The following is a 24,991-nucleotide window of genomic DNA, read 5'->3' as shown; positions in this document are numbered from 1 at the left end:
GAGGTGAACGACGAGGTTCAACACTTTCTGAAGGACATGACAGCAAGCTGATATGACGTGGACATTGCAAAACTGCCACAACATCTACAACAATCCATTCACTGAAATGGTGATTACATAGAAAAGTCTAAAAATATAGGAGACCTTACTTTCAGGATTTCCATAGTATTATGTTCTTATCTATTTTTGTGCATTTTGTTGCACTTGCCTATTACTGAATATAAGCCATTGGTCCTTGTAGAAAGTAGGCCGGCCGGGTGGTTCTAGACACTACAGTCTGGAAGCACGCGACCACTACGGTCACAGGTTTGAATCCTGCCTCGGGCATGGATGTGTGTGATGTCCTTAGGTTAGTTAGGTTTAAGTAGTTCTAAGTTCTAGGGAACTGATGACCTCAGAAGTTAAGTTCCATAGTGCTCAGAGCCACTTGAATCATTTTTGTAGAAAGTTGCTTCCATAAAACTGCCTGCATTTCACTTTTTTTTTGTGATACCATGCCTCTGTACAGAACAAAACTGGTGACAAAAATAGTCTCAGAGACACAAGCAGCCTGTAATATATTTATGTACAGTATGGCTAGGCTATATAACATCATAATGTCTCCAAGTATGCAATGCTCTGTGTTTGATGATGTTTTGTCATTGACTTCTGTCTGCTAGAAAATACTCAAAACAGTAGCATTCCAGACACAAAGTGACTATATAAGAGAACAAAATGGAACTTTCTTGGCTCGGCATATTATTGTTAAAAAAGCAAAAACTCATTCTCAGAAATCCATGTTTTACAGGAAACTAAAAAATCTTTCTAATACATACAATTTTTAATTGATACAAGTCAACCTACTACAAACAGAAGTTGAATCATATATTACTTCACATTTTTTTCACCCAATCTCATATATTACTTAATCAAAATTAATGATTGAAACATCATTTCAAGATTTTTGTCACCAATTATGATGAAAAGTACACAAATAGTTTAAAGTTTTCAGAATGAGATTTTCACTCTGCAACGGAGTGTGCGCTGATAAACTTCCTGACAGATTGAAACTGTGTGCCGGAACGAGATTCGAACTCGGGACCTTTGCCTTTTGCGGGGAAGTGCTCTACCATCTGAGCTACCCAAGCACGACTCAAGCCCCGTCCTCACAGCTTTATTTCTGCCAGTACCTCGTCTCCTGCCTTCCAAACTTTACAGAAGCTCTCCTGCAAACCTTGCAGGACTATCACTCCTGAAAGAAAGGATATTGCGGAGACATGGCTTAGCCACAGCCTGGGGGATGTTTCCCGAATGAGATTTTCACTCTGCAATGGAGTGTGTGCTGATATGGAACTTCCTGACAGATTAAAATTGTGTGCCGGACAGACTCGACCTTGGGACCTTTGCCTTTCGCGGGCAAGTGCTCTACCATCTGAGCTACCCAAGCACGACTCATGCCCTGTCCTCACAGCTTTACTTCCGCCAGTACCTCGTCTCCTACCTTCCAAACTTTACAGAAGCTCTCCTGCAAACCTTGTAGGACTAGCACTCCTGAAAGAAAGGATATTGCAGAGTTTGGAAGGTAGGAGATGAGGTACTGGCGGAAGTAAAGCTGTGAGGACAGGGTGGGAGTCGTGCTTGGATAGCTCAGAAGGTAGACCACTTGCCTGCGAAAGGCAAAAGTCCCGAATTTGAGTCTCGGTCCAGCACACAGTTTCAATCACTTAGTTTAAAGTTATTGTTTTCAGTAATATTTATTCTGAAAACATTTTTATAAAAGCAATGTAAAAGGTGTCATCTATTGACAATCTGTTCAACTAACATGCATGACAGCTGTTAAGTTCTTAATGCAACCATAGTCTATCATGTGATTTCAGTCACACACGTCAATGTAAGTAAATTAGAAGGTGTCATCTACTGAAAATCTATTTTTACCATTTTGCACAACAGCAGTTGGAGCTGTTTACTTTCCAAGTAAGCGTTGTGCACTGTGTGAATAAGTTAAATTACATCAGCGTTCATCATCACAGGCACATACTGTTTACTTTTATAACTTAATTTATCAGCTAAGTAAATTGACTTTGAATTGATTATTACATTACATAGTTTGCAACATCATCTTACGCTACACTTCTTGTAACTCTAATACCATTAATCTGCATTGTCAACAAAGGTAAATCAATCATTTATTGCCAGTAATATTTATTTCTTATTAATTTTTCTTAACAAACAAATAATTACAAGGAACCAAAATCTGTCAAATGACTACTAACTTTTTTCCTTCTGTATTTCAGGTTTCCATGACACACTGAGAGGGAGACCTCCAAACTGAGGGTGCTCCACACCATTGGAATGTGTTGCAGACAGCAGAAGAATAAATGCCAGACAAAGTGAAGAACAAAGACAACTTCATCTTCAGCAGTATAGAGAAGCTCAGTGCAATCCCAGGCAAGACTGATTCAGTGCTCAGCAACAATTAGGGCAAGACAACAATTTTGGTCACCAACTTATCTGCTTCACCTCCCATCACAATATCAGTGTGAGACGATAACTACATAAACTTTGAAAAACATATTGTTCTGCCTGTCTTTTTCCTCAGGACACACAGTGCTGGTAGTATCGACCAAATGTGCATACATGGCTCTGCAAGGTTGTTTGCAGGGGAGTCCAGTGACAATTCAGCTAGCATGTGTTGCCACAAGTGAAAGGTTAACATAGAGCCCATTGAAGTTTGGGAAGAGCTTCAAAACCCCATACAGCAGTCTAATGCTTGTACTAAGAATGACCTAGAAAATATTACAAAATTTTACAATGCTTTGGATTTGTTTCAGTTCAGTTTAACTCAGGTAATATTTCTGGCAGTGGTGCATATTGTTTTAAAATACTTAGGCAGCTGTATCATGTGGAATGAAGTTTTCACCCTCCTCCAGGAGTGGCACAAACTTACTTTGGCCAGTTCATTACAGATTTTGATATTGCATTACAACATTTTATAGAGAATAAAGCCAGTAGAACTGGTTGCAAGAAATAGTGGTTAGATTGCCAGCATTCCTTGATACACACAATCTTTATAGCACAGTTGTTTAAATACATAAAAGATGTATCTCACAATATACCTGATTTTCAAATACAATTCACTAATAGCGATACATTTCATCCTGGAAGATCCAGTGCACCAACAGTCCGTGAGGAATCTGCTGTTATTATAACTGATGGCGGAACATCACCAGACAGTTTTGATTTTGTCATCTATTCTAAAAGAACACGTGCACTTACAACAATATCTTACCACAACCCACATTCTTATTAACTGTGCTATCCCCTGCTCTTTCTATGTGGTGATTTTGGGTGGACTGTAGGTAAGCCACACGCTCACCAAGCAAATTATTTCAACAATATATCATTAATTGTTATGTAAAAGTAGAAGACTTCATGTTGGGATTCATTGGCTTCCATCAAAGAGAACTCAGAGCTTGTAGCTACATAGGTTTTATGGACTTTCTTAACGCTGGTATTGAAAAGAAGACAAACAGTTAGGGGGAGCTGCTGCTGTTCTTGCAAGTTATATTGGCAACCTCCACAATATTCACAATTATTAATAAGCTATTTGGGGGGGGGGGGGGGGGTTGCGCCTGCTTAGGTAAGCCTTATCTGTTTCTCCCAATTACTAGCAGCACCAAGTGGACTGAAATTACCTCTCAATAGTCTTAGTTTCTAGGGTTTTTCATTTAAAATTGAAAGTGTTATTACATGACACCCCCCCCCCCTTTTTTTTAAGTACTAGGCACACTCATTGGTTATGTCTGTGTTACTGAATTTCGCAAGAAAGGTCTGTGTCCCTCATGCACCACATTCTGCTCGTTCTGTCAAATGAAGATAAAATGCATTCAACTGAAGATGTAGACTCTTTATTAAGTCATGCAGAAATTCTAAATAAAGAAACTGATTCTGTGATTCTGAACTTTTTCACATTATTCAGGAAAGTGTGGTACACAGACCTTGCAGTTCAAATGGCTCTGAGCACTATGGGACTTAACATCCGAGGTCATCAGTCCCCTAGAACTTAGAACTACCTAAACCTAACTAACCTAAGGACATCACACACATCCATGCCCGAGGCAGGTTTTGAACCTGTGATTGTAGCAGTCGCATGGTTCCGGACTGAAGCGCCTAGAATCACTCTGCCACAGCAGCCGGCAGACCTTGCGGTACTACCAATCAAAACAGTCCTTGCAGGCAAGAACAAAAATGTATCAAAATTTACCCAAATGATTTTGAGGAGGAAACTAATTTAAAGTGCAATGGCTAACCTAATTATAGGCATGCAGTAATGACATTTCAGTGACAGCTTATCATTTATCACTAATAATCTGTGGATTGTACCACACTGCAAGATTTCTCAACAGAAAATACTGCTCTCATGTCAGTCTCAAGCACTGAAACTCCCTGGTAGATTAAAACTGTGTGCCGGACCGAGACTCGAACTCGGAACCTTTGCCTTTCGCGGGCAAGTGCTCTACCATCTGAGCTACCCAAGCACGACTCACGCCCCGCCCTCACAGTTTTACTTCTGCTAGTATCTCGTCTCCTACCTTCCAAACTTTGCAGAAGATATCCTCTTGCAGGAGAGCTTCTGTAAAGTTTGGAAGATAGCACTTGCCTGCGAAAGGCAAATGTCCCCCGAGTTCGAGTCTCGGTCTGGCACACAGTTTTAATCTCCCAGGAAGTTTCATATCAGCACACACTTCGCTGCAGAATGAAAATCTCATTCTAGTCTCAAGCATTGTTCTTCAATCAAATCTGTTAAATATTTGTACAAATGTGTGTATAAAGCACATGACTGCATGGCTTCATACAGGAAGAACACATGGTGTACTTTCAGGTCGGATATGAAGCTGCTGCTAACCTTCAAAGAGATTCCAAACTCATGTCATTGTTTAAGTTTTGCAATGATAATATTATCGCCTGCAAATAATTTTACTATGAAATTCCAGAACATTTTGTGTGATCAAAAGGATAATGGATTATTCGCAAGAAAAACAACAAGTGCTTTGAACATATCTATACTGTCAATCCAGCTGACACCATAAGATATTACCTCTGAGTACTACTTCTTCACATCAAAGGACAGCAGTCATTTGATGAGCTGCACTCAGTTGTTGGGAAAGTGAGGGACTTACTCCAAGCTGAAGAATTACACCGAATGGAAAGAATGCTTAGAGGAGGCTGCTAAACACTAAATGACAATGCAACTGAGATGGCATTTTGCATCATCCACATATTCTGTTCTCCTGCCAGTACATCTGAGTTGTGGACAACATTTCAAGACATACTTTCAGAAGATTTTCGGAGACAAACATGTTACCTGAAGCCTACAACCTCTCACTGCTAGAACTGGAGGATGTTTGTAAATATCATGCCAAATCTTGCCAACAGTTCAACCTGCCGACCCTTGTTGCAATCATCACACAACACACAATAGAAGCTTCCAACATAGAAAAAGAATGTATGAAGAGCAAGCCAACTTATGAAAAATTAAATGAAAAAACAGAAAGAAATAGCTAGGGAAGTCTTGCATTCAATAAGAAAGAAGATTCCTAATTGTTACTTCATCAGTGGGGTGGGAGGTTACGATAAAACATTTGTCCATAATATTTTGTGTCACATTTTATGATGAGAAATCAATATCGTTTTAACAGTTAGATGGGCAGGCATTGCTGCCAACCTCCTCCATGCTTCTGATCTCATAATTTAGGACAAGATTTCAAAGGTTCCCAAAGATGCACGAAGTGTTGTTGATTGGCTTTTAGTGGACATAATGAATAATAATCTCCCTTCTGGAGGCAAAATAATTCTATTTGGTTGAGATTTCCATCAAGTATTACCCATCATTAGACATGCCAATAGAACAGCCATTGTCAAAACTACAGTTAAATGATCACCTTTATGGTGTCTTGTTAAAATTCATAAGCTGACTCAAAATAAGAGGGCGCATGATGATCCTGTTTCTGCTGAATGGTTACTTTAATTGGGTAATAGTGATTTAGAAAATTAAAGAGATTACTTGAGTAAACTGATTAAACCCCCTAAACATTGTTACTGTAATTACCACTTAAATAAGTTTCACCAAACTCCATCTGCTTAGTAATAGGTGGTGAGCAATTGACTACAGACACTTTTTTTTGTGCCAGAAAATGTAGTGTATGAGGTCATACAGTAAATAAATGGAAATGATGCTGCAAATTTGTGTATTAGCAACATATGTTAAATTAGTAATGCTCACCTTGAAAAAAACACCAGTTTGAGTCCTCATGTCTGTATTAATTCCTTCTCTTGCTCAAAATATTTCTGTATGTTGTTATCATTTAGGCTGTGGAGGAGATCCATTGATCTTGCCTTCTGGCATAGCAGAACAACACATCGGCAGTAAACTGATTGTCCAATTGTCCACTGCCACTGAGTTGAGGAATTTTTGGAGAAACTTACCACAGCCTAAGAACACAGTTCAAGATAAAAAAAAAAAAAGAATTTCCCCTACACACCATGACAAATAGTTCCTTAGCAATGTGAGTAGTCTTTTGAGTCGGCTAGTATACTGGAATGAACAGGAATCCTAAAATAAAATTCTTTATTTACAGCTAACCACTCAACTGTGTGGTTACAAGTAGCTGTAGGCCAATGGTTGGAAAGTTAACACAAGAAGCATGAAAGTGCATCCCACAAACTCCTTACATTTATCTCCACCCTAAATTACTGCTTAATGAACTGCACAAGATACTTTTCAAACAATACTTTTTGAGATCCACATTAAACTATGTCCATCTGTCATTTGAACAGTACCTCCATTAAGTGAAATGCAGGAAGATCTGCAGTGGATAGGCATTTGGTGTAGGGAGTGGCAACTGACCCATAACATAGACAAATGTAATGTATTGCGAATACATAGAAAGAAGGATCCTTTATTGTATGATTATATGATAGCAGAACAAACACTGGTAGCAGTTACTTCTGTAAAATATCTGGGAGTATGCGTAAGGAATGATTTGAAGTGGAATGATCATATAAAATTAATTGTTGGTAAGGCGGGTGCCAGGTTAAGGTTCATTGGGAGAGTCCTTAGAAAATGTAGTCCATCAACAAATGAGGTGGCTTACAAAACATTCGTTCGACCTATACTTGAGTATTGCTCATCAGTGTGGAATCCGTACCAGGTTGGGTTGACAGAGGAGATCCAAAGAAGAGCGGCGCATTTTGTCACAGGGTTATTTGGTAAGCGTGATAGCGTTACGGAGATATTTAGCAAACTCAAGTGGCAGACTCTGTAAGAGAGGCACTCTGCATTGCGGTGTAGCTTGCTGTCCAGGTTTCGAGAGTGTGCGTTTCTGGATGAGGTATCGAATATATTGCATCCCCCTACTTATACCTCCCGCAGAGATCACGAATGTAAAATTAGAGGGATTCGAGTGCGCATGGAGGCTTTCCGGCTGTCGTTCTTCCCACGAACCATACGCAACTGGAACAGGAAAGAGAGGTAACCACAGTGACACGTAAAGTGCCCTCCCACACGCTGTTGGGTGACTTGCGGAGTACAGATGTAGATGTACAAGTGTCAAACAACCTGAAAGTACATTTAAAAAAATGAACAAAGATAATAATTCTTTATTTGTGTGATTTATGAATTTACAAGAATAATACTTTCAAAAACTTCTGAAATGTCACAATGTTTATGCTGAGTTTTTATTTCCAAATCATATTAAACCATAATTTACAGTTCTAATCAATAAAATTATATTTGCTTTAAAATTGTAACGCACATATAATATATATATTTTATCACGATGCTATGAAATTACTTCACACAATGAATAGATTCTTAAATTATTTAAAAAACCATTATACTTTACTAAAACTGAGCCAGTTCACACTTCTATAATTGTCAGACAAAATAAGGCACATGAAAAAGAAACCTCTCTGTGTGTATATGTGCGCGTGTGCGTGCTCACATTTGTGCAAATACATCAAGCCCTGATGATGTATGGATAAGACAAGTCAGTTATTATAAACCTTGTAAATACGTGCACATAATTTGCAGTTCACTAAACTAATATGATATGTAAAAAAGCCACAGTTACAAAGTACAGAAATACTATTAAGAATATATAAACTTTCACATCCCATTTGCAATTCTATAAGCACAGCCCACAGAAACAAATTTTTATTTTAACTGCTAACAAAATTTAAAATTACATTTAAATGCAAAGAAAAACAGTTTCATTGTGGTCAGCTATCTTACGGTGATGGTTTTGCTGGTTACTAGGTTACTTTTTCATCTGCATATCTGCATACAAAATAATTTTTATGATATAATATAACCTCAGTTTAGTTTAATTACTTGCACATTCTGCGGAACATATTTGCAGTATCTTGCTGTGATGTAGAGCATCTTTAGAGTTACACATTTTCTGAGATAAATTACTTGATTAGCTACATGATAGGGTTTTACATTAATCTTAATCTACATTTACACAGTCCATTCAGAAATTCATTGATGGAGTGGGAATGATGTAGCAAAGATTTTATTTTTTCCTTGGGTTTCAATATATTTAATTCATTAGGAAATTGTCAAATATTTTTCGTGCCTGGACAATTATCTCCCTTCATGAAATTAAAAACCACAAATGATTAACAAAATTTTATAGCATAGCAATGTCATCATCAAGATTGCCACACAGAATCCTACAGAAACCACTGTGAAAATTTACTGCAATTTTTTTATCGGAATATTGGAAGGAATTATCATGAAGGGGAAAAAAGAAACTTTCAGCATCTTTTTGCCGCGTGTTACAAATAATAATACAAAATAAATTACTCTGAAGTCAAAAGAAGCAAGAACAACCATACTGCCACACACTGCTTTCCTTTTTCTGAAAGTTTTGATCTATATTCTTGCTTTCAAAATGTTTTCTTAAGATACTTATTGCATGTTACCAGCATTCTGATAAAAAAGGAAATGCAAGCTCTGATAAAGTACAAAAGAAATCTATTCAGTGTTGACTGTCAACTCATGACTACTTCTGCAGTATCAGCCATTTGTAAATGATATTCCTAGGTTAGACCTGTCTTTATGGTTATTTTATTGTACACGGTCATGACAATACTGAAGAAACAACTTTGTTCAAATTCTGCTTACATGTTGACACAAGAAACTTACTGCTAAGTGACAATAGAAAGAGGACATTATAAATAGAGAAAATGAAATTAAAATTGACTGCAAAAGATATATGTAACTTATAAGAATAAAATTATGATCTATTTCTGAAAAAGATCTTTCATCAGAAATAGTTGTATCATGGATTTTGATCTAATTATGTGTTTTTATTAATTTTAACACACACTGTAATTCGAGATAAATGTTGACTTAATGTTTTCAAGTCTTCCTTTTTGAACACTTAATAATCGAGTCATGATAACATGACATTTCTGGATGTAACACGACACGAAGAAAGTTTTGTTTCTTATGATACAAACACAAAGTGGAAGTAGCGGATTACAGGTATTAGGTATATACAAATCTGTCAATGTTCTGCAGCTTGCTGGTAGTATTGCCTATATGTTCAATAACTTATCATGTGAATACCGTATTTTAAAATTGTTCTGATATAAATTTTAGCTGATAAAATTTACCGCAATACAAAATTAATTACCTCAGAATCACATGGAACAACAGTAAGTGAATGCCACATCAACCTAACTAAGGAATAGTTGAAAAGAGATTGATATTTAGTGGTGTTGCCGAGCTGCAGGAAATTCATAAACTGCTTGAAAACATAAGAGCACCCCCAACAATTCTTCTTGACTGACTACAAGAGAGGATGCAGGGAACATATAACAGAAGTTCTACACCACACACAGATTGCTTTAGTTGGAGGAAATGAGTAAGCTACATTTCCCTAATGAAGTTCTACCAATTAAATATTCCATATAGACAATTATGATCATTTTATAAAGAGGAAGATATGCTTTATTGGTTTTACTGCTTAGAAGATATGCTTTACAGGTTTTACTGCTTATTACAAGTACCAGTCTTTACAAAAGATCATGTGCTATAACAACGTTTACCTCCAATCTAATTTCGACCCATGCTGCATATTTTTGTCAGAAGTTGCATCTGAAATTATCCCATTTTCAGTGAGGAGGGACAATAAATACAAACCCATAAAATGCAGATATGCTGTTTTGTCGAAGTCATTCAACTTTCCCCAATTGAGAGCTAGGAACCTTGGGTGCTAAGAAAATGTGTATAGTGTAAGATTGTAATGCTCTACTGGAAATGAGACAGTTCTGACTATGCAATATACTCACTGCCTCAATTTTGGATAAACCTCATGAAGATTTAAAAAAAAATAAATAAATTTGGAAATCATACAAAGCACAGCCTGATATATACACCATTTAGATAGACTAGGCCCATAACTACATGAAATTGGATTACATTTATATCATTTTTACCATGGAAACCATAACCATGGGCTGTGGCATTATACGCATCAAAGTCATGAATTGCACAAGCAGTAAAAAATGAAGACAATTGATTACTTCAACATTAACACAGGACTTTAGAAAATATATCTATCTAATTTTGACCCATGCTGCATATTTTTGTCAGAAAGTGCATCTGAAATTATCCCATTTTCAGTGAGGAGGGACAATAAATACAAACCCATAAAATAAAAAGGAAAGATTTTAAAAAATTAATGGACCTGGGATTTTTATTTTTGCCTCTTCTGTACTGGAAATTAATTAAACCAATATTTAGCATTCACCAGTTGCTTTCTTGATTGTTACACATCATATACTCACATCTGAGGAATACCAAGTCAACTAATTGGCAGATTCAAGTAAAGCAGAGTAAGGAAAATCTTGTTACAAACCACTGATCTCACCATAAAGATATGTGATATCACCCTAGTCTTTCAGATTCTGTAACTTCGGTGGAATAATTGTTTCAGAAAATTAAGACTCTGAAAGTAGCTTCAAACATAAAGAACAAAACTTTCTAATGCGTTAAAATTATACACCAGACAAGAACAGTGAATTGTGAGTTATTAGTTGACATACATTACTAAACATTTCAGTCTAATGCAGGAGACCCACAAAAAAAGTGATAAAACTAACAAGCAGAACATCACATATTATCCATCCTTATAGAGGACCAGACACCATATTGAATGCAATTTTGCCTTTTAATACAGTCTAAATTTTCATTTCTATATACTGCACAGTCTGAGCATACAATCTCAGTCAAATCTATTCCTTCAGCTTTCAGAAGCTATGGTCTTCCTGGCTAAAATATATGGTCACAACTTACAGGCAGACTCAAATATTCAGTTTGCAGTACATCTCTCACACTTGATTAACAAAGCACGCCAGAGAATCTCTGTGGAATTTGGAAAGTAAGGGGTTGGTACTGGCGGCAGACTGAGTGACGCCATCTAAAATACCTGGCTAACGCAGTAACAGCACTGTCCATGAAAAGCCTGAGCCCAGGTTCATGTCCCAGTGCTGTACAACATTTAAGTCTGTTAGGAACTGACAGTTTCATATATATATTGGCATTTCACCGGATCCTTCATGCAGATAGATGAAGAGCTGTAGGATTTCATACATGGAACTCAAAACATTACTAATTTTGTTCATAACATCAACAAAACTGTCTGAGATATTGATACAAGCATTTTTAAAGGAATGAACAGTCTAACGGCACATCTTACATCTCCTCTTCATGTAGACATTAAATAAATTCGCAGTGAGTACCCACATTACAATAATTACTATTATTAAATAATAATATTAAGACAAAACACTATCTAGCTTACAGCTCAAAATCATCAAAGGTGTCAGTCACAAGATTTAATTCTAGCATAATGCTGAAGTCTAATGATACTCTGAACATCACTATTATTATACGCATGAGCATAAATTAGTTATAAAATAGTAGCTTAATATCACAGATATTCATAGCAACACACTGCTCGTCATAGTATCGAGACAGAGTGAAGCATTTTTAGCTCTTTTATGCTGATTTAATGTCTGTGGCACACTATGAAACCAATCTTTCTGAAAAATCAATTTAAGTTATATAACACAAAAGTCTCACAGATCAGTTCACTGCTTGATTTTTATAACTTACAAAACTGACTGCACTGTATAATGTCCCACAAGAGATAGATAAAAATTTATCAACACAAGTAGAAATGTATAAAAAGTTAAAATTATGGTAACATTCAATTGTCAGTGTTTTTACTTTTTGTTAATCGAGGTTCGATGTGCATTGTTTACAGTAATAAGGGGAAGTAAGCGCTCAGTAAAGCAACTGTAATTTCTTTCAAGTTCACGCTGGTAATCTCTCTGATCTGCACCAATCAAGTTTCTATTCTTCTTCAGAGCATCATTGCACCTGTAGGAAACCCGACATGTTAGTTTATGGAAGTAGTATTTTAAGACTGCTATGCTACAAGATCTATGGAACAACAGAAATGAATCTGATTCTGTATACAATTTGCTTACATTACTTATAGTGTTTTCTTTTCACTCATGAAACCGACTTACTTTTTAGAAAAATCCTTGAAACAAAGGCGTAATTTGTTTTGAAGTTTATTTGGAGCTTTCTGTCCATTTAGAAGCTCAGAAAGGAAGACAACAGCTATTTCCATGGGCCCTTGATTTACAGTTGTACCTAAACAAAACAAGTGTAATCAGTTACACCATTTATATAAAGGTTCCGGCCTACTACAGTCTGCACACACACACACACACACACACACACACACACACACACACGATGAAGGTTAAATGATAAAATAACATCCTAAAATTATGGATTTGAAGTCTGAACCTTGCAGAAACGCCTTACAGTACACTGAGGAAAATAGTTCTTCAATTTACAGCACCAAAATTTTTAAATTTTCACCAAAATGGTTTATTTTTGCAATAGATACAATACTTCTTAAGCAAGAGTACTCAACCAAATGTTCAGCATTAAGAAATCATCAATGTAAGAAAAGAAGCACAAAGATAAATAGTCTATTATCAGTTAGCAGCTTTTCCAAAATTTGTACACAAGGGCCTAGTATAATGATAGATAAAAAATTTCTTACAAGGCAGCACACAGTCCTGGAAGCAAAATAATCATCACAAAAACATCTGTCATATATGCATCTGGGAGGTATTACTGCTGTTTACTACATATGACACAATAATGTCTTACACCTTACAAATCATTCTATCTTTTACTGATAGGTAGTCTCTCACAAGGACCTTTAGGTAATCCGAGATGAGTTACGAGTTTGACTAACAGAAGACTTGAACTAAATAAATGCTATTTAACATCATACCCCTTCCCCCCCCCCCCCCCCTCCCCCTCTCTCTCTCTCTCTCTCTCTCTCTCTCTCTCTCCTCTCTCTCTCTCTCTCTCTCTCTCTCTCTCTGTCATAGCCAATGGCTCTCCTCACCATGATGCCAGAAATAAAAATGCTGTGTCTCTCGAAAACTTTGGAAGAACAGGACCTCTCCCATGTCGCCATCATACTTGCTGATGGTCACCTGCAGTAGTGAGAACTGTGATTCACTCCTGAACACAACCCAATGCCATTCACCAGCATTCCATACCTCCCAGCCATAGTACCACTCCAAATGCAGCCGTTTCTGTTGTGATGTTAACAGCAGCCTGCACATGAGACTGTAATTCCATAGTCCAGCTGCTGCTAGTCTAGAACAATGGAGCAAGATGACACAAAATGTTTCATGGAGCCCATTACTTTTTGTTACATGGCAGGTGCAGTTGTGAAGGGGTTACAATGTGCTTGGTGCACCAAAAGGTGATGCTCCCTTGAAGTGGTCAAGATGTGGTTGACTAGAACCTTGACAAAGACGACGACGACTATGCCTGCCTTCACATTCCCATGCAGTCCAACATTAGGCCACTGTCACATCTGAATGCTCTACAAATCTGGATGTTGCACAATTTGACCAGCTGGCCACATGAAGATCCCTTTCCAAACTCCGTCAGGTGCTTATAACACTATCCCACATGGGTACATGGCAGGCTCTCCATGTCCTTCACAAAGTACACTCAACATCTGACATTTACTTACTGTACTAGGCCTAGTAACAACACAAAACACAAACAGCACTTATGCAATCTGAAGGGTGTTCTCTCTGTCACAGAGAATTTCAACTCAAATACTTTATATACCTGCCAGCAGTGTGGATATGCACAAAGTTACATTGACGTCTGACTAGATCTTCCGAGTGCTCCAATTTTTTTGTCACGCAGTGTATTTTAATATTTACTGTATATGTTGATATTGTATTAAATGTGTGCTTGGTGAAGTGCTGGTGAAGCTGTTGTTCTGCCTGTATCACCGAACACCATTTCAGGACAGTATACAAACTCCACATAAATTCTTCCACCATATAGTTTATGTTATGTAGTTTTGTCAACTATGGGATTTAGTTTTTGGTCTACGGTCACGGGTTATATTTGTCACCATCTGGCTCAACATGAAGGGGTATTTAATACAGAGGTTTGAGAAAAACATGGAAACACCACATGCCTGAACATAAAAGATGATGCTTGCGAAGTCTGCATAATCTATTTGACCATGAACAGCACCTGTGCAACGTTCTCAATATGTTGCATGCATCAGTCGTGGTCAAGACTGTGTTCTATGTAACTGCATTCAGCAAAAGCGGAAAATCATCATTCACTAAGTCACAATATGGACGAAAGGGTGTGTTGAGTGATCATGACAAACAGTAACTCAGGAGAATTGTGACGAAAAGGAAAAGGATGAAAGCTGCAAAAAGTTACTGCAGAACTAAATGTCCCACTCATGGACCCTGTCAGCACAAAAACAACACAAAGGGAGCTCTATAAGCAGGAAGCTACAGGAGGTGCTGGAACTTCAAAACCACTCGTCAGTAATGCAAATGCCCGTAACAGGAAAACGTGATGCCGAAGCCATAAAACCTTGACTATGGAACATGTTGCACACTTTTTCTAACTTCTGTCAGAGTTTATGTTCCAAGAGTGAAACATGGTGGTGGTTTGGCCATGATTTGGGCAGACATATCGTAGTACTCCATGAACCCCACAGGGATGCTATGTTTCAAGAGAAAAGGGTCGCTGTTCACACAGTTTTTGTCATCCAGGACCATTGGTGCAAGCACAAGAATGAACTGTTGCACCTCTCATGACCACCACAGTCACCAGATCTCAATATCATTGAGACTTTGTAGTATACTTTGGAGGGAAGGGTGCAGGATCCACCGCCATCATTGTTATCTGAACTCACCACTATTTTGCAGCAAGAATAGTACAAGATTCTCTTGAAAACCATACAGGACCTGTATTTATCCATTTTGAGATGAATGGAAGCTGTTTTGAAAAACAAAAGGTTTCCTATATTGTATTAGGCATGGTAAGGTGTTGGGTTTTTTGGTGTTTCCTGTTTTTTTTTTTTTTTGTCCACCCACGGTACCTTTGTTCACAAAGGGGCCATGTCATCTCATACCCAGAAAGTTTGCAAGCTGAGTTAGCTCACATAGCAGTGACATGTTGCCTGAAGGTTACAGCAAGAGGCAGATCAGATGCACTTTATGCTATCGAAAAGCAATGAATTGTGTGAGTGGTGAAAATAATGAGGTGGCAACTAAATTTATGTTCTTTTTACCTTACACTGATAGTATTTCCAACAAAAGGGTGATCTCAGTTTGCTTGCCTAAGGTGAGTGTTCACTGTATCCCCTGCAGTTGTGGCATGTCAAATATTGGTCAAAGCATTAGGACTGTGGAAGACCAATGTATTAAACATATGCATTGCACATGGTTACAACAGCCGAGCAAATATGGTATTGCAGAACATTGCCTTGGCACTGGTCGTTCTATGGAATATCACAACATACAGATTCTGGCATGCACTTGCAGCTATTGGGATTAGGATAGTGTTATTGGGATAGTGTTATCGAGTACAGATTCAATTAGTAAGTGAACTTACAAATAGAGGTGAAGGTTTTTGCTTATTGGTCACTGTCGAAGATGTCACATGGCCACATTGCCATACGCTGTTGGAACATTTTATAAGCTGGGAGAAACTCAATTTACACATTGTTCAGCCTATGTACTATTAGTGAATCTGCAGTTCCATTTGTAGTGATATACACCATTTGCACCGAGCGAGGTGGCGCAGTGGTAAGACACTGGACTCGCATTCGGGAGGACGACGGTTCAATCCCGCGTCCGGCCATCCTGATTTAGGTTTTCCGTGATTTCCCTAAATCACTCCAGGCAAATGCCGGGATGGTTCCTCTGAAAGGGCACGGCCGACTTCCTTCCCCATCCTTCCCCAATCCGATGAGACCGATGACCACGCTGTCTGGTCTCCTTCCCCAAAACCAACCAACCAACACCATTTGCAGCACAGGACACAAACTTCACAAACACTCTTCCATCATATTAAATTGTTTATGTTGTGAAGTGTTGCCAGCTGTGAGATGTAATCCGTGGCCTATAGTCAAAGATTCTCTCTCTCTCTCTCTCTCTCTCTCTCTCTCTCTCTCTCTCTCTCTCTCTCTCTCCCGCTCCCTCTCCCTCCCCCTCCCATCTCGAGATGACTGGGTGTTTGTGTTGTCCTCATCATTTCAAGTGGCAAGATTGGACTGAGCAAAGGTTGGGAATTTGTACTAGCACTGATAACTGCGCAGTTGAACGCCCCACAATCCAAACCAAACATCATCATCATCATCATCATCATCATCATCATCATCATCATCCTCTCTCTCATCTGGTCATTTATCAGTTGATTAGTCTCTAATTTCCAGGAATCAAGCACATACCAATTCAAATGCCACAGCTGCAAAGCACTGTATGTTGGAATGACATGCAGGAATTTTAGCACAAGATATAGAGAATAGATCAGATGTTGGCAGTATGACATTAATTACAACATATTTGTAGAGCATTTAAGACAATACAGTGGAAGATGTGAAAATTATAAGAATAAATAATCACAATAAATCTCATCCCAATACAAGAAAACTCTCACACTCACAAAGCCACAGTAGAGAGCAAGCAACTGATAAATGACCAGCAAGTGTCGTCACCAACAGTTCAGCAAGAGCACATGTAGAATAATATCAACATACACAGTACATAACAAAATATAGTGACCAAAAGGTGCCTCGGTCAGAGCTGTTAGTAACTTACAAATACTTGCACAACAGCATAATACTGTACGTAAGCTGAAAGTTCCGTATATGAAATTAAAAGTATTTGTATTTCAGGCCACAGCTGAAGGCCGATTAAACTGAGGCAAAACACACCCAGCAAAACCAATATTGCCTTTATTCAGTTGCAAACAGATGGTCCTAACATAAAACTCATTAATACAATATTAATAGCAACTGAATACTGACAGATCAACAATATTTAAAAAATTATAGATGGAGTTTAGTGACAATGGTTGAAAGACAAGGTCAGTCACTTCACCATAGTAAACAATCAAGTGCTGTGACATCAGAGTTGTTGAGCCTCATCATGCACAATGATGATAATGTGGGGGAGTAGATTGAGATGTGATGACAGAACGGAGGAAGGTGAGAATATTGGGAAAACTGTGTATGTCTGTGGGGATTGGGGCAGGAACTAATGGAGATTGAGGGCAAAAGGATTGCGAGAACAAAAGAAATGTTAGAAGGACCACTCCCATCTATGTAGTTGAGAAAATCTGGTGCTGGGGGAAGCATCCATATAGCACTTTTGGTGTAGCATCCACTAAAATAGAGTATTTTGTGTTCAGCAGCATGTTGTGCCACTGGAGGCCAGCTTTGTTCTTGGGCAAAATTTGGTGGTTACCATTCACTTGGGAGGACAGTTGGCTGGTTGTCACACCTGCATAAATTGGTGTGCAGAAATTGCAGCAAAGCTGCTATGTGACATGGCTGCCTTCATAGGTAGCCCTTCCTCTAATGGGATACATTAAGCCTGCGATGGGACTTAAGGGGCTGTGCTGGGTGAGTGAAGTGGACAGGATTTGCACGTAGGTCTTCTACTGGGATATGGTCCATGTGGCAAGCAGTTGGGAATGGGTGTGCCATAGGAATGGACCAGGATATTGTGTAGGTTGGGTGGGCTGCCGAATACCACTTTAGGATGGGGTGGAAGAAAGTTGGGTAGTATGTCCATCATTTCTAGATATAAGGATACATAGTTAAAGCCCAGGTGAAGGACGCTGTTCCAGTTGCTCTGGTCTGGAATGGTATATGAGATGTGATCAAAAAATAACAGGAACTTTTTTTTTTAGTTTCACGGGCTTTATACAGTTAATTTACAAAATTTTTGTTGATGCACAAGTTCTCGATGTATGTTTGCATTTTAGCTGTTTTTAATATTTTGTCTATTGTTGACAGTTGAAAAGGTTATACGTGTTTTCAAGTGCTTGGAAAATTTTTAGTTACAAAAAGATGGATCAAAAATTTTTCATTAAATTTTGCTTTGAAAAACGGAATAAATTGTAACACCGCACTCGAAATATTGACTGTGGCTTTCAGCAAATCTGCTATGAGTAAGACAAGAGTTTATGAGTTATGTAAACATTTCAACGAGGGTTGAGGAGACACTGAAGATGATGACCACCCTGGACATCCTAGCACATCAATTACTGCCGAATCACCATCAGGGAGGTTGCTGATGGTGTCAGCATATCCTCTGGCTCATGTCAAGCAAATGTGTAGCAGCAAAGTTCATTTCAAAATTTTTTAATTTCAAGCAAAAATGATGATGTGCAGAGATCGCTCATGAATTGCTCAATGAAGTCAACAACAATCCAGAATTTCTAAAGGAGGTTATAACAGGTGACAAAACATGGGTATACAGGTATGACATTGAAATCGAAGCCTAATCTACCCAAAAGAAACTGCCTGAAGAGCCAAAACTGAAAAAAAATTGGCAAGTTCAAGCACATGTGAAGGTTCTTCTTACTGTTTTCTTTGATTACAAGGGGATAGTGCATCATGAATTCCTGCCTTGTGGTATGGTCATAAAGTCAATAAAGAATATCAGCGCACGCTCTGCTGCAGAGTGAAAATCTCACTCTGTAAACATGGCTGTGGATAAGCCATGTCTCCGCAATATCCTTTCTTCCAGGAGTGCTAGTTCTGCAAGTTTTGCAGGAGAGCTTCTGTGAATTTTGGAAGGTAGGAGACAAGATACTGGCAGAAGTAAAGCTGTGAGGATGGGGCATGAGTCATGCTTGGGTAGGTAAGATGGTAGAGCACTTGCCTGCCAAAGGCAAAGGTCCCGAGTTCGAGTCTCGGTCTGGCGCACAGTTTAAATCTGCCAGGATGTTTCACGAATACTACCTGGAAGTTATGTGCCATTAACGTGAAGTAATCTGAAGAAAACAACCAGAACTGTGACAAAACTGGTTTGGAAATTGCATCACAATAATGCTCCCACTCACACCTCAATGGTTGTTTGTGTTGCCTCAGCCCCCATATTCACAGGACATGGGCCCCTGTGACTTCTTTCCATTCCCGAGGCTGAAGAGAACCATGAAAGGCCATCATTTTGCCACCATTGATGAGATGAAAACAAAAATGGCTGAAGACCATAATGAAAAGTGAGTTCCAGAAGCGCTTCCAAGAACGGAAAAAATGTTGGCACAAGTGTATTATATCTGAGGAGGAGTACTTTGAAGAGAAAAAAGTTGATGTTGATGATGAATAAATAAAGATACTTGAAGGAAAAAAAAATTCCTGTTACTTTTTGATCACACCTCGTATGATGATTGGGGGGGGGGGGGGGGGGGGGTGGCACCTTTGCAGCTGTTTCTTGGGCAGTGATGAGAGAATTCCAGTAGTGTCAGCATATGACACAGGGAACATGTTGATGGACTGGGTTTTGGTGATAGTGCCTGTCTGGGAAGGTCTGCACAAGATTTTCACCATACTAGCCCACTCAATGAAGATAAAAAAAATGTCAATTACGGGAAAAAGTAGTGAAGCCGGGGGGGGGGGGGGGGGGGGGGGGGGGGATTGTCTATAGGTCAATTTTTCATGTTGGACACTATTTTGATCCAGCAGCCGCTATGAATTAAGGCACAAAGGAATTGCAGACATTGGCTGTGAGTGGGAATTGATTTAAATCAATGGGGAAAGTTGAAAATTTGTGGTGGACCAGGATTTGAAGCTGGGTCTCCTGCTTACTAGACACACATCTTCAAATTTCCCCATTGATTTAAATCAATGTCCATTTGCAGCTAATGTCTGCAGTTCTTTTGTGTCTTAACATGCAACAAAATTTCACACTGGAAATCCAAATAATTTGAAATCTTGCTACGTATCTTTTTGAATCCATCTTTTTTACATCCATTGAAACCACAGACATGAGCATACAACATTGTGGGCCAGGAGTCCCCCATTTGGGGAAGTTCGGCTGCCGAGCACAAGTTATTGCATTCGATACCACATTGGGCGACTTGCACATCGAAAATGGGGATGAAATGATGAGTACCACACAACATCCAGTCCCTGAGTGGAGAAAATCTCCTGCCCCAGCCGGTAATCGAACCCGGGCCCCTTGGCATGGCATTCCGTCATGCTGACCACTCAGCTAACAGGGGTAGACTTGAAAACAGGTAAAGGTTGAATAAAACTACCTTTTGTTGCAACTGGTTGGCTATTTGGATTCAGTTACTTACCTCTAACCATTGCTGAAGTGCGGCCATGTTCAACATATTAAAATTAAACTACATTAAATTTACTACAAAAAAGTTCCTATTCATTTTTTTCCCTAGGACTAATAGTTTGCACTATATAGGGGATAAAAAAATTTCAGATTATTAAAAATATGTTTTAATGGTATAAAATTAATGTTCATCTTTATTTAAAGTTGTTAAAATACAAATATTAAATGTGTAGACCACATCTAGTGTGTAGAACTGTATTGAGGGACAAATTATGATCCAGCAGTGTAGCAGGTTGAAGTGAGGGGGGTGGGGGGAGTGGAGTACAAGTGCAAGGGAAGGTAGGTCGCTGGAATATGTTCATGCATTTCCCTCGTTCATAGTCTGCAAACTGAAGATCGAGTGGGTTGATTCCCCACTCCATCTGCCCCACTACATCACAAGAAGCAACTACAGCGTTCCATGTAGTCACACCAACACTCGCAGAGTGCCTTATGAATGACTGGTGATGCAGTGTGCAGACATGCCCAGGGATGTTTATTTTCTACAAAATGTGTAAAAATTACATGGAATGCAGATATATGTTATTCATAACACTAACACAAGAAATGCATATGGACAGATTATACGTAAATCCCTGCATACTGATCTACACTGCTAGAGGGGGAACTTAGTTCTTAGTCCACCTTGTATAGCAGCTAGAGTGTTCTTCCAAGAAAGACAACTTCCTCCACTACATGTCCAGCTCAATATTCAGTTTACAGAGAGACTACAGATTCCCAGCATTTCCTGTCCAGTCCAGTCCTCTTGTGTTAATATAGTGGATTTATTTGCAGTTTATTAAGTGAGTACTTATTCACAGTTGTTAAGTGAGCTATTATGCAAAAAAGCTCAACAGCTGGAGCTGTCTACCACAGTGAAGAGACTGTCACAAGTGTACAGTTACCAATTCAATTCCTTTCCAACCAACACTATGAAGGTCACTGACAACACCACACTTACAAATTAAACTTGTGTCAGCCACAGTTTACAGGAAGGTATTTTACATAAAACCTTACGTAACATCTGCAAAAAGTACTCATTTAGTAAACTAAAAATAACTCATCTATATTAACAAAAGCTCAGCGAAGTTGTTTTGACAACTCATATAAGACAACTGGACAAGAAATGCTGGTGAGGAATAGCCTGTGTGAAACTGAAAAGCGAGCAGTGCTCATAATGGGGGAGTTGCCTTTCCTGGAAGAACACTACAGCTGGTGTACAGGGTGATTAATAATCAACTTCCCCTCTAGAAGTGTACATCAGTATGCAGAGATTTATGTATATTCTGTCCATATGTGTTTCTTGTGTTAGTGTTAATAGTAAGACATATCTGCTTTCCATGTAGTGTTCACGCATTCAGTGGAAAATAAACAACCCCCGGACAAGTCCATGCCCTGTGTCGCCAGTCATTCTTAAAGTGCGCTGGGAAGGGTCGGTGTAACTAAGTGGAACATCCTCTAGTTGCTTCTCGTGATATAGTTGTGTAGATGGAGTGGGGAATCACTTGCTAGATCTTCAGTTTGCAGATCTATGATGGAGAGAGATGCATGAACACAATCCATTGATCTACCTTCCCCTGCACTTTTATCCCCACAATCTCCCCTCCCCCTTCTTACACCCCTAACACACAATGTATCCCTTAATACAGTTCTACTGTACTTAGACATGGTCCACACAATTAATATTAATAATGGCTCCATTTAAAGACAAACATGAAATTTTCTACTGTTAAAATAAAATTATTAATAATCAGTGATTTTTACATCCCATGCAAAACAGAAACTTTAGTCATAGACAAAAAAGTGAGTAGGACCTTTTTTGTATGAAATTTAATGTAGTTTAATTTTGTACTGAGAAACATTATCATTAGAAGACACTAATTTTGAGTTAATTGAGAAAAACATAAAAAAGTTACCCTTAAATGCCCCCTCCCCCACCCCAGCACTCACACTCCACTGGTCATGATTTTTATTTAGTGTGTTATTCACGACACTTGCTCTTATCACTGTGCAAAAATCTGCAACTGCATGATTTTATTCTCATAATTTCCCTTTCCCTTCGATGACTGGACTATACTGGGCAGATACGCCATCCATGGGTGCAGACAATATGGGAACAATTTTCTGGTATAGAAAAGATAACAGCTATCAAAATGCAGGTACTTTTGGTGGTCAATGGGCTTGATACAGACAGACGTGTGGATGGAGCCATCAGAGAGGTGAGGCCAATGTCCAGGGAGGTGGCATGTGGAGCTGAGGAAGATCACATGAAGATAATGGGAGAAAAGGTATTGAGGTTGTGGAGGAATGAGGATAGTGTCTCTCCACCTTCGGTTCAGACCATGAAGGTATCACAAATGAACCTGAACCAGACAAGGGTTTTGGGAAGCTATGAAGGTTTCCTTTAGATGGTACACAAACAGATTGGCATAACAGGGTGCCCTGCGGGTGCCCATGGCCAAGCAGTAGAGTTGTTTTATGTTTTCCACTTAAAGGAGAAGTCATCTACTACTAACTACTACTACTACTACTACTACTACTACTACTAGTCCTTGGCGCTACTGCTCTTGTAGGGCCTTGGTCTCACGGACAACCTCCACCCACTCTTTTCTGCTGGCTGCCTTGGCTCTCCATCTTTTCACTCTCATCCTTCTCAAGTCGTCCTCTGGTTGTCTAGCCATCTGATCCTTGGCCTGCCCCTTATACGACATCCACCAGGTTTTCCTTTGAAAATTTTCTTTACTGTGCTGTTCTCCACCATTCTTTCTACATGTCCCAACCAACGTAGTCTATTACTCTTTATTTCAGTCATGATATCTGGTTTTTTGTACAACTCTCTGATCTCCTCATTATTTCTGATTCTCCAAAAAACCCTATCGTTCACTGGCCCGTAGATTTTCCTAAGTATCTTCCTTTCCCATCCCAGCAACGACTCCTCATCATTTTGTGTCATAGTCCAAGTCTCTGAACCATACATCACCAGAGGTCTGACTACTGTATGATACACAGTCAGCTTCATATTCCTACTAAGGCTTCTTGCTTTAAACACTTTAACCAGTGAAAAGTAGCTCCTGTTACCAGCTGCAATCCTTGCATGTATTTCTTCTCTCATATCATTATTCTCAGTTACCAGTGACCCAAGATATTTAAAGCTTTCACAGCATTCATATTCTTTTCCGTTCAAAGTCATGCTTCTTTCTGCTTCACTATATCTTTAACTAGATGTTACCATATACTTGGTCTTTGACCGATTAACGGTCAGTCCCATCTCCGCACCTTATCTTTCTACTTTTTCAAGCTTTTCTTCCAGGTCCTGTTTCCTCCTGCATAACAAATCAATATCATACACATAAGCAAGCTCCTGAGTCATTCTATTAAACAGTGTTCCCCCAGGGTTGTTGTTTTGTGTCTTTCACATTACACTCTCCCAGGCGACATCAGACAGAATAGCAAAGAGCACATCACCCTGCCGCAGTCCTTAGTTAACTTCAAATGCCTTTGATAAAATGCCCTCGATTTTTACTTTGCATACTGTTCTTCTCAAAGTCATTTGAACCAATCTTATCAGTTTGTTAGGGACTCTTCTCTCTTGCATTGCCCTCCAAAATTGATCCCTTTTTATACTATAATAAGCTTGTTTGAAGTCAATGAACAGCTGTCTGATAGTGAAAATCTGGTCTGTAGTGTATCTATTAGTTCTGAAATCACACTGGTAGTCTCCTAGATACTCTTCTACGTATGTCCTTAACCGCCCAGCCATGATTTTTCCTAATACTTCATATACTACACAGAGTAGTGCAATTCCTCTATAATTCCTGGAGTCAGCTTTGTCATGTTTCTTGGGCATAGGGCAGAGTATTGCTGTACCCCACAGTTTCGGTATGTTTTCTTTGCGCCATATTTCCACTATAACCTCATGCAACACCCTTACTAGCTTTTCCTCCACCATATTTTATCATTTCTGCTGTGATATTGTCTTCTCCTGGAGCCTTATTGTTTTTTAAGAGTCTTGATACTAACTTTAACTTCTTCCACTGTGGGTTCTGCTACTGATCCCTGGTGCTCTTCATCTCTGTTTACTTCCTTCTCTGCCATACCGGCATCAACCCCACCTTCGTTTTCCGATTCTGCATTCAGTAGTTCACTAAAATACTCCACCCATCTGTCTAAAATCTGCTCTTTTCCTCCAATCAGATTTCCCTCCTTATCTTTACAGAAAACTGCTCTG

General features: G+C 38.9%; 1 protein-coding gene across 1 annotated transcript in view; it reads right to left on the bottom strand.

Moving 5' to 3' along the window:
* Nucleotides 1-7,650: 7,650 nt before the first annotated feature.
* The window catches only part of LOC124555399 (dedicator of cytokinesis protein 7), a 258,351-nt gene continuing 241,010 nt past the window's right edge, over nucleotides 7,651-24,991 (bottom strand). The window contains exons 38-39 of the mRNA XM_047129295.1: nucleotides 12,589-12,715; nucleotides 7,651-12,436 (exon numbers count right to left, since the gene is read on the bottom strand). Of these exons, the coding sequence (XP_046985251.1) occupies nucleotides 12,280-12,436; nucleotides 12,589-12,715 (284 nt within the window). The 3' untranslated portion in view covers nucleotides 7,651-12,279. The remainder of the gene's footprint in view (nucleotides 12,437-12,588; nucleotides 12,716-24,991) is intronic.

This window comes from Schistocerca americana, chromosome X (genome assembly GCF_021461395.2).
Source record: "Schistocerca americana isolate TAMUIC-IGC-003095 chromosome X, iqSchAmer2.1, whole genome shotgun sequence".
NCBI lineage: Eukaryota > Metazoa > Arthropoda > Insecta > Orthoptera > Acrididae > Schistocerca > Schistocerca americana.
This window is presented reverse-complemented; position numbering and strand designations above follow the sequence as displayed.